The sequence below is a fragment of the Orbicella faveolata genome, unplaced genomic scaffold (genome assembly GCF_042242905.1).
Source record: "Orbicella faveolata isolate gen_17 unplaced genomic scaffold, um_ofav_v1 contig_12, whole genome shotgun sequence".
Taxonomy (NCBI): Eukaryota; Metazoa; Cnidaria; class Anthozoa; order Scleractinia; family Merulinidae; genus Orbicella; species Orbicella faveolata.
In genome coordinates this window covers 24,854,049-24,865,793 of record NW_028301539.1, presented here as the reverse complement: position 1 = coordinate 24,865,793, position 11,745 = coordinate 24,854,049, and the positions used below count along the sequence as shown (strand labels likewise).

Below are 11,745 nucleotides of genomic sequence, written 5' to 3'. Positions count from 1 at the left end.
TCTTGCAAACGAGAATTCATCATCAATTGCACCTTTGGCTAGTCGACTCAACTACTTGGACACGAAGGATCAATTCAAGTGGTATGGGGATTTTAAAGAATTGATTTGTCTGGTCAGGCGAGACATTACTCGAGTTTACGGAAGATGGCAAAATCTCAGAAGATCTAGAGCATAAAATGCTTTCATTCAAGGTGGGTGATATCATAGTGAAGTGGTATTCTTCAACTCGCACCGTCCAAACTCAAGGGTCTGGTTACGCTATCTTGCGAGAAAAACTAGGCAACCTCTTTGCATCGAAGGAAAACCTGCTTGCTCTTCAACCGCACTGTGACACGCGACAATGTCCGCTCGCGGCCTTAAACGAGTCAACAGCGGTGGATTGCTCATTCAACTCTCGCAGAACCTGCAGTCTGTAACCCAGACTTTGCCAAGCCCTTCCACATCCGAGGGCTGTTCAATGGTTAAGAGCAATCTACAGAAAGTTGACTAACAACTTAATGAGCTTCAGCATCTTGTTCACTCAAAGATAAATATGCAAATAACCAACAGTTTGTCACCTAGTCAAGAACGCCTACTTCAAGAAAATATTGCTCTTCAAAATGAGGTCAACAAATTAAAAGAGCAGCTCGAATGTGAACGTTTATCGAATGCAAGAGCATCTAACACAGTAAAAACCCCTAGAAAATGAACGGGACAGCCTTGTTACAGCCATAAAACTATAAATATAAAATCACAATATGATAGAAACAAAAATTGGAGACACAAAGAAACGGAAACCTCTTACAGGATATATGAGGATTTAATTATCATTTTAGATTAATTTTCTATACCTATCCATTAATGTTATCTCTAATCTCCTGCCAGTTGCATAACTCATTTTACCTTTAATGTACCACATGCCTTTGGTCTGCTTTTTATGTTTCTATAATACAACCTCAAGCTGTAATAATAACTATCTATTTTTCTTCTTTTTTTCTTTGCCCCTTGTCGTCACTGTATTTGTTAGAAGTGTAAGTCGGGTAACTGTATTTGTTTAGTAGTGTAAGTCGTTTAGATATTGTAATTTAAATAGTGTAAATAATTAGAACAATATAATGTAAATAGAGCTAGTGTTGTAAGTAAGCATTGTTTTCTCTTGTGTTATTGCAAATAAAAAAAAAATAAAACTATTAAATGATGACCAAACTCGGCCAACACCTACAAACACCGCGTCACGTCAGGTCGATAAATCGTCACCTCTTCATCGTGATGATAACACTGGTTGGTTAACTGTTGGCGAGCGGCGGGTAGAAGCTAAATCAACCATCATTTCGGGCGATTCGACGATTAAATATGTCGACACCAGAAGAATGAATCTAAAGGGGAAAATGTGTTTCGCAAATGCTTCCCTTGTAGCTCCACGGAAGACATGAAGCATTATATGGTTCCAAGTTTAGCGAAATATCCAGATCAAGTGGTGATCCACATCGGAACAAACGACCTTAATCGTGATCCTCGCTCAGTAGCAAACAACATCATCGAATTAGCAAATGAGGCTGAAGGCCCAGCTAAAAAACGCAAGCTTTTCGTTTCCAACATCATTTGTCGTCGCGATCAGTCCACACTCAACAACAAAGTGAGACAAGTAAACAACTTGTTGAGCTCGTCGAGTCATCAATATTCTTGGTCTTTCATCGATAATTCAAACATTTTAGAAAACCATCTTAATAACGATGGTATTCACTTAAACAGGAAGGGTACAGCTCTGTTTGTTAAAAAGATTTTCTTTGCAATCCGTAATATCTCTAATTAGGATATTTTGGGGACTGAGTCTGCATGCCCAAATGAGTTTTCTTCCAAATCCAATACAGTGACATCAGGTTATTACTCTCTTCCCATTAAAAGAGGACTTAAATTTACTTCTCACAACATTGTGAGTCTTCCTAAGCATTTTGAAGAGCTTCAATCAAATTTAAGTAACCAATTACTTGATTTGCTCGCTCTTAAGGCTAACACCTTAAAGGATGAATTATTTTCTACTGATGGGCATGATTTATTAAGAAAGGATAGAGACCGTCAGGGCGTTGGTGTTGCCATTTACATTAGGTCTGCGATTAATTGTCTTATTCGTCAAGATTTAGATTTAGAAGGTATTGAGGGTATCTGTCTTGAAATTCGCAGACCACGTAGCAAGCCGTTTGTTATGTTGGCATACTGCAGGCCTCCTAATTCTGACTCTTCCTTCTTTGTTAAAATTGATGAGACTATAGGTAAAATAGACTCTGAGGACAAAAGAAATAATCCTTGTTGGCGAACTAAATTGCAACTACCTTTCAAGTAATCAAAATAATGATAATAATTGCATTACTCTTAGGTCCATTACCGAGACATATCAATTGTCTCAACTTATCAAAACACCGACACGGGTGTCTAATTCAAGAGCATCACTAATCGATGTTGTATTTACCTAACCGGCCCCAACAAAATTGCCTGCTCTGGGGTTCTCCACTCTAGTTTTAGAGACCATTATCCTATTTATGCGGTACGTAAAATATCAATTACAGCCGGCAAATCTCATTAATACATTTCGTACAGGGATTAATGGAAATTTGGTACTCTCAAATTCCGTAATGATTTAGTCAAGCTCCCTTGGGAAGCTCTGAAACATTACGATGATCCTGAAAATTTGTGGAATACCTGGAAAAATATGTTTCTTTATGTAGCTGACCAAGAGAGTCAGCGGTCATTAAAGATGGCGGCCATAAATTTTCTAACTCCTGCAGCACTGTTTATTCTCGCTATTACAATGTACACAGGGCAACTAAAGCGTACTCTTCCTCAAGATAAAGTGATTGACTTTGGACTGAAAACAACGCTTGCCGCCAAGGATCCTCCTGGGATAGGATTCGAGGCGATAATAAGAACTCATCGTGAGCAGAGATGGAGGTCCGCCATCTTGAAACGGGATCGTACTCCAAGTTCGTTCCTGGTGCTCTCTCTCTTGCTACTTAGCGGTAATGTCGAACTAAATCCTGGCCCACATTACAAACATCCTTGCGGATCCTGCACCAAACCGGTGAAACCTAATCAGAGAGGCGTCCAATGTGACATTTGTGACATTTGGTATCATACTCGCTGTATGCTAATGAGTCCTGCTAGGTATGAAGGCCTAGGCACTTCATCAGCGGTATGGATATGCTCAAGTTGTGGTGTACGAAACTTCTCTAGCACTCTACTTGATGCTGACAACAACATGGAACTTTCAAATTCCTTCTCAAGCTTAACACAAGGTAAATTATCTGCCAACCCGAGTTCTTTGAGCCATTCAGACATGCCGGGTGTCCTGTACGACTCATCTTTACCAAGAACAAACTCGGCGAAAAGTTCCCGATCAGTGAAGAAGAATATATCTATCCTGAACGTCAACTGCCAAAGTCTACCGGCTAAAAGAGAAACATTTCTACATCTGATTAACGATGCAAAACCTGATATAATTATTGGAACTGAATCCTGGCTATCTCACGAGCACAGCAACAATGAGTGTTTCCCTACAGAGACCTACCAGGTAGAGAGGAGAGAGAGACCAAACGACCCTCACGGCGGGGTGTTTATTGCTGCTAAAAAAGACCTAGTACTTGTGAGAGAAGTAACCTGGAAACAGAGTGTGAACTGCTCTGGTGCAATATTCATATCACTGGATGTAAGACACTCCATATAGGAGCATACTACAGACCGCATGTAGGCGATGAAAACAGCTTCCAAGAACTGGATAAATCACTTTCTCTAATAAATCCTGCCCATGATATCCTGCTTGGAGGGGACTTCAACTTCCCAGGCTGGGACTGGAAAAACAAAACCTTGAAAACCTTCCCCTTCCCTACACTACATCACCAATTTGGGGATCTACTCGACGATAAAGGGCTTATCCAAATGGTCGAAGAACCTACCAGGAGCCAAAATATACTAGACCTAGTAATCACTAATAATCCATCTAGAGTTCGCCATGTCAAGGTATTGCCTGGCATATCAGACCACGACTGCCCAATGATAGATCTAGACATACGTCCCATTCGCTACAAACAGAAACGGCGAAAAATACCACTCTATAAGAGGGCACGATGGGATAGCTTTGAGGCAGACCTCCAAACCACAACTGAGGTGATAGATCGTAACAAAGATACATTGTCGGTAAATGAACTATGGCTTACGTTTAAAAAAGCCATTCATGACGGCACCCTAAAACACATTCCACACAAGACATGTAAACACAAGAACAACTTGCCGTGGATCACGCCTAGCATTAAAAGGCTAATCAGGCAGAGAGACAGAACAAATATCAAGCGAAAAAGAGCAAGAGAAAGGAATGCAGTTGGAGCTTCTCGTCTACTTGACCAGAAGATGAGAGAGCTAAAGAGAAAAATCCAGAGGGAATCTAGGAAACAGTATTGGGAGCATGTCGAGTCTATCATCTCACCGATGGAAGAAGACACAAATGACTTCTCAGGAATGAAAAGATTCTGGTCCTTCACCAAACACAGCAGAAGGGACAGTATGGGTGTCGGGTCATTGAAGAAAGATGGCACAACAATATCTCATCCCAGAGATAAAGCTAATATCCTAATCATGCAGTTCCAGTCAGTGTTCACACGTGACAATCCAGACGCACAAGACATACCGATGATGTCATCGCCGTTTGCCACCATAGACGACATCCACATAACTAGGGCAGGAATCCAGCGGATGTTAGACCGGCTTAAAATCCATAAGGCACCCGGACCGGATGGTATAACACCTCGAGTGATGAAGGAGCTCTCAGAACCTGTAGCCTCCATTCTTACTATCATATTTAAGAAGTCGTATGAAAGCGGAGAAATCCCAGACGACTGGAAATGTGCCAACATCACACCTATCTATAAGAAGGGCTCTAAATATGATGCAAGTAACTACAGGCCTATCTCCCTCACGTGTGTATCAAGCAAATTGATGGAGCATATCATAGCAAGCTCAATCATGCGGCACGCCGATAACCACAACATCCTGTACCCCCTACAACATGGCTTCAGGGATAGAAGATCGTGTGAAACACAGCTTTTGGGATTCGTAAACGACCTAGTTAACACTATGCATGCTGGATCCCAGACGGATATCCTGGTGATGGACTTTAGTAAGGCATTTGACAAAGTCAGCCATCCTCGTCTTGTTACCAAGCTGAAGTATTATGGAATTGGTGGTAGGACAAACAGATGGGTCCAATCCTTCCTAAGTGGCAGAACACAGAGAGTTGTCTTTGAAAGAGAATTTTCAGACGACGCCGAAGTACTTTCTGGTGTACCACAAGGTTCTGTCCTGGGTCCATGCTTATTCCTTTTTTATATAAATGACCTACCTGAATCCCTTGCCTCCAACATTAGACTATTTGCTAATGACACCATTGTGTACCTGACCATCCACTCAGACAGTGACACCCAAGTACTCCAAAGAGACCTAGACAAATTAGCCGAATGGGAAACCCTATGGAAAGTGGAGTTCCATCCAGACAAGTGTGAAGTACTTAGAGTAGGGCGCAAGCGTGCTATGGTACAAAATGACTATATTCTTCATGGTAAGATATTAGCAACGGCTGACTCAGCCAAATACCTCGGAGTTACTCTAGCATCAGACCTGAGATGGAACAAACACATCGACACCATCTCAAGTAATAAAAGCTAATAGAACTCTTGGATTCCTGAAAAGGAATCTAAAGATTAACTCTACTGCACTCAAGTCCACTGCCTATAAAACACTGATCCGACCTACCCTCGAGTATGCCTGCACCGTTTGGGATCCTTACACACAGGGAAACATCTATAAGCTCGAGATGGTGTAGCGTCGGGCAGCGAGATTTGTTCTTGGCAGATACAACAACACATCCAGCGTAGGGGACATGCTATATGAGCTCGGCTGGACTTCCCTCCAAACTAGGAGACAGACACTTAGACTCTGCATGATGTATAAAATTCATAAAGACTTGATAGCCATGGACGCACAAGAGTTCATGACTCCACTTCAAAGGAGATCACGGCACGTAAATTCAGATGCGTACAAAATTCCCCGCTCAAAGACGGACTACCACATGTAATCGTTTTTCCCGAGGACGATACGAGAGTGGAACAGCCTGGCCAATGAAACAGTGAATGCACCAAACTTGACGGCCTTCAAGAAAAGCCTGCCGCCTGACCAAGGCCAAACCAAAGGACGTTAACTTTGACTTTATTATTATTATTATCATCATTATTGCTATTATTATTATTATTTAGTTTTTATTATAACATTTTAGCCTTATTTTAATTTGTAGTTTTTTATTTATACGCTCACTAGAATCTTCAGAATTGAAGGAGGTGAGTCGCCCAGGAAGAAGAAGAACACGTTCCCACAAAAACAAAGAGAGTTCGCCAGAAGGCTTCTCCTTGGCTCACTCGTAACATCACGGCACTAATACGTCAAGAGAGACGGAGCTAAATTAAACACTCAAGACGTAATGATTCCAACGCTAAATTCTCTGAAAACTCAAGTAATCCCAAAGAAATTTGGAAAACAATTAATTCAGTTACAGGTAGATCACAAAAGGACTCTATTATCAACGAAATTAATGTCGGTGAAACACATTGTATCAACAATGAAGACGAAATTGCTGATTTGCTAAATTAACAGTTCACGAATATCGGGCCTCATCTAGCCTTAAACTTCCAAGCACTATCGAGGCTTTTAATCTTTTCATAACCTCAGTTTCATCCGTTTTTCAATTAACCTGTATTAATCCGAGTGTTGTGTTGAATCTTTGCAAAAACTTGGTCACTAATAAATCTGCCGGTCTCGATCGCATCCCAAACAAATTACTCTTAAGGTGGCTCCCTATGGTTTTACGATCGCACGCGCGCCGAGGATGAAAGCTCAAGTAATCTGCGTGCGCTCGAAGGAAAACGTCAGTGTTTTGGATATTTTATGACGTCAACATGAGCACAAAAAGCAAAGCTGACAGTGAATTTTCTCGCGTTTCTTTCGGTGAAATTCCGCGAAATTTGGCGGATTGGTAGTAATCATTTTACTTTAGTCGGAGCTCGTTTATAAGACAAGATTTCTTGCAGCGGCAAAAGACATAAATTTGAAAAAATCGAAGAAACTGCCTTTACAAACCCTACTTTCTTCGTGTTTAAAATTCGTATCCCGCTGGAAGCGATGTGTTGTAAAAATTTTGGAAGATTTCACTGAAGAAAATTCAAGAAAATCACAAATAAAGCCACACAAACGGTAAAAAACACATTTGTTTGGGCATTTACAATTCAAGACTAAAGTTCAAAATTTTAACCGAGATGGTAGCAAAACACTATTTAATCATTCGTTATTACATGTAATAAGTTTGAAATGACTGGGTGTGAAAGCGAATGCAAAAACAGCATTCAAAACATAACACTTGCGCGCGCAACGCCATAAATGATTACCCGGTGGAGCCACCTTAATTCTATCACAAGTGGTTATATTCCTACTGATCGGAAAATTGCGAAGGTTTTTCCACTCCACAAGGACAACAGTAAAACAAATCTCAACAATTATCGTCCAATTTCCAATCTATCATCTATTTCTAAAATTATGGAAAGGCTTGTTTACAACCAACTCTGTTTATACTTTTCGGATAACAAATTGATCAATTAATATCAATCAGGCTGTCGATCGTTACATTCGACTGCCACAACTTTGCTTGACGCTACCAATCACTGGTACTTCAACATCAATAATGGCCTTGTCATATCCGTTGTTTTTCTCGACTTAGCTAAAGCTTTTGACACCATTGACCATAATATTAATTATTCCAATAATTTTCCTCCGAAAAAAAAACAGTGCTGACCCGTACGGGAGACCGGGAGATTCGGTCTGTATACATGAGGCTCCTGGATAATCTGGGAAAGTTTTCACCGTCTGTAAGTGAACAGGCTCCCGACGAGCGCAAAAAAGATAAAATAGGATGAGCGAAGCGAGCCTGGCGGGGAGAGATTTTTCCCTCTCCAGACCACCGTCTCGGCTATCTCTGCCCGCCTGTTTTTTCCTTCCCCTACAACACAATTGGGAGCCTGTTCACAGGCTAAGTTGGCTGAGATATTCGTATACGAATTGAGAAGACGTCTACGCCACCTTTGCCATGCTCTAATATACAGGCAATATTTGTGTCAAAGCTTTACACCTGCAGATCCTTTTCTGTGCGGCAAAGTTTTTATGTCTGTAAAGAATATAACGGGGCTTTTGAATTCAGTTACGTCTGTATGACAACCTTCATTAAGTGGCACACAAACGTTTTCCTTGTGTAGTCTCTCGTTGCTTACACGACTGTTTTCTCGAGCGGTATAAAATGACACCAAACTCTAACGTGTGTCGTGGCTTCAGCCCTTTTGGACGAAATCCGTTCAGACCATGCATACGATAGCCGGATTCGGATATGGTGTGTCATATTCTCTTGGTCTGATGCGCTGCCAAAAATGATCGGTCAACAAAATGGACAAAAGTAACACTGAAGTTCATAGTCCTTGTGCAAAGTTTAAGTATTTTCAATTGACTTATTCCTATAATTTGTGTCAAAATTGTTTGGACCTATAGTACGATCCACGAAGATCAAAGACATCAGAGGTCAAGAAAAGGAAAAAAAGACCAAAAAATGGTGGCACGTCTGCCACGATTTGATGATCTTTTTTAACACTCTGTTTACTATTTACTTTGAATGAATGCTGTCTAGTTCAGAGGACGTTCACGAAAATCTAATTGGTAAATCACGCATCACGTGCTTGTAAAATAGCAAATCACATATCACGTTGTGATGTCCGATCCCGCATCACGCGGCTAATTTGGTCTCGAACACTCATCACGCTGCTAATTTTGGGGCGATCACGCGTCGCACAAAAACCCTTTGCCACCCTCCTCGAACTGGAAGAAAGCACAGTAGAAGGTCAGCAACTGTAGCAAAAAGATAAGAAAAGGAGAAAAAGAAAAGGCAAAAAAAAAAAAATTAAAAAACCGAAAAGCCTAAAGAAGTAGATCACTCTTGTCGTAGATCACATACGTCGGCCTTTGTGCCAAGAATTGGGGTTAAAAGCGCCATTGTATACATAAAAAAATTATTTTTTTTTTTAAAGCAAAAAAAACGACTTTTCAGCTGACATACGTTTTACCAAGATCTGAGTTACCATGGTAATGTTAGGGCTTCATACCTATGATTTTTACCTGACATGGTTTTTCTAAACGATGGCAAAATTTAAAATAAAATTATGACAGCGTTTTCCAGAAAATTTCGGGTGAAGTTTTGAAACTTCACAACGAGCTAGTCAAATGAAATGTGTATAATGGCGCTTTTAAGCCCAGTTCTCGGCACAAAGGCCGACGTGTCAAAACTAAGAATTCAGTTTTGCTTTTTAGGTCGCCGTTCTATGTTAAATTGAAATTATCAGCCAAACATCTCTGAAAGGAAAAAAATATACTTAACGACAAGCTTCTGTGCAATTTTTTGAACAAGTAAAACACCGAATTTAATGTGTGAACGTTCCATTGTACTGGTCAATATCGCAAGGACCGGAAGGCTCAGGAAACCAATTAAAAACTAAAGGTAACGAGATAAGAGGACGGTCTTTCTTCGATCCCGTTTCCCTTCCGAATGGAGTAATCAAATGATCAATTACTCTCGCAGTCGTAGCACCTGAGCCGGATACCAGAACCTTTTGTAAAGATCAATTCATGTCTTCTGGTGGGGCAAGCTAAAACGTAATGCAGCGTCATTTGCATTTTATTTCCATTTTATTTGAACAGAATATTCCGGCTAAATGGGAAACATGTCCCTGTTTTAAGTTCATCAAACGCGACTTGTGTCCATCAAATTTAAAAAACACTTCACATTTCCGTCACTGTTTCTTTTTATACAGACATACCAGAAAACAACATCATGGCTGTTTACGTGCACTGTGGGGGAGGCCAACTGATAAACAAACAACCTGAGTGGTGCTTAGTATGATAATTGATCTTATTTCCTGGACATGACCGGAGTCGTCCTCAATTGTAAATGCTATAAATCCACTGGAATAGGGCTCCAGTATCTAGCATGTATAATCGATTTGGATAAGCCTTTCAGCACTGAGTGTCAGGGTGGAAGAATGCCTAACTCCACAAATGTGAATTTTTCTACCATGATGGAGGAAAGTTATCCTTCGACACCAGCGCCCGCACCAGTGCCAAGAAGTCTCGCCATTGCAGTCCTCGTGATTTTGTCGATCTTGATTTTGGCGGGAGCTTCTGGAAACGCCTTGGTCTGTAATCTTCTTCGAAGACGCCCTGACCTTCGCAAAGTGCCTCACTATCTGCTCGCCAACCTTTCTTCGACTGGGCTCCTGACATCCTTCTTTGCTATTCCGTCCCTGTTAATAGCAACCGTTGTCAATTACCTTCAGGCTGGCCACTTTCCAGTCACTCAGACACTGTGTAAACTTGGCTTTCCTCTTTCTGTTGGCTGCGTAGCGCTAAATGCGTTGACTATAACTCTTATGACAATAGATCGCCACGATTGCGTTGTTCGCCCATTCCGTCGTCGGTTATCAACGCGATATGTTAAGAAAATTCTGCCACTTACTTGGTTTGTGGCCTTCATAATTACTGCTGTACTCCTCGTACTGTTAAGAAAAGATACCTCTGTTTGCTGTACATGGTTTCCTGATAAGCAGTCCAAGTCTTTTCAAACGGAACAAGGTAATGTTATCCAAATTTACCTAGCGATAATTGCACAGCTAGATACGCTAGCGATAGTGCTAGTGATAATTACTTTCTTTCGTGTCGTAAAAACGTTACGCTCGCTAGCTATTCCACAATCGACAAAATCAACCATCCAACAACGCCAGGAAAAACAACTTACACGGCTGACGTATGGAATCAGTGGAACTTATATTTTATTCAGGTTACCATTGATCGTTTGCCACATTGTGATAAGGGCGGTAGAGTTTCAAGGTAAGGCCTTGAATACCGTGTTTCTGCTGATAACTGCAATGGTGTATTCCACTTTCGTTTTAAATCCAGTCCTTTATTTCAAAATGCTCAGGGCTAGGCAGCCAAACCATGTTGGCCCAGTCGTAACATAAGCTCTCCAGGCCCAACTGAAATACCCACGAAATACCCAGAGAACAAGATCAAATCGTGAGGTAGTACACCGTGAACGTCCTCATGTTTGAAATCAACGATGTACAATACTTTACCGATTTGTATTTCGAGCGTACATTTGGTTAACCTTTTGTATCTCGGTTTACTCAGATTTTTTTTCGATTTCATTTCCAAGACATAATCCGAAATCTACATCATTTTTGCCATCAGTTGGATTTTAATAAATAGAGCGTGTAAATAAGCCAAAAATAAAAGTAAATATAGTGTTTAATTTCTCAGCGAGCTCCTGTGTGGCCTCTTTATCCTCTCCTCTTCACTTCTCTTTGTTTATACCTTTTTCTCTTCACCCCATCTCCCTTAATTCAACTGTGTTTGATGCGTCAACCAATGTTTACTTGTAATCCCCTTTCTCTATCTCTCCTTCGTCCTGGCCTCCACTCTTTCTAAGCAAAAGCAACTAAAACTATACCAAAAACAACAACGACTTTATTTACTTGATATGTTTCGATACAACAATGTTAATTCTTTGGCCGAGTCCAGGGGTGCTTACCATTTACATGAAACCATCCGGATGAAAATTTCTCCATTAATGGTAAGCGAATTTCC

General features: G+C 40.8%; 1 protein-coding gene across 1 annotated transcript; it reads left to right on the top strand.

Annotated features, from left to right (window-relative positions):
* The first annotated feature begins 10,028 nt into the window (after positions 1-10,028).
* Positions 10,029-11,120, top strand: LOC149117306 (neuropeptide Y receptor type 2-like). Its single transcript, XM_089282952.1, has one exon. It carries the CDS (start codon positions 10,029-10,031, stop codon positions 11,118-11,120), a length of 1,092 nt encoding a protein of 363 aa, XP_089139078.1.
* The last annotated feature ends 625 nt before the right edge of the window (positions 11,121-11,745 follow it).

Bases quoted from the DNA above. Each gene is read 5' to 3' on its own strand.
- LOC149117306 (XM_089282952.1), top strand. From the start codon at position 10,029: ATGACCGGAGTCGTCCTCAATTGTAAATGCTATAAATCCACTGGAATA.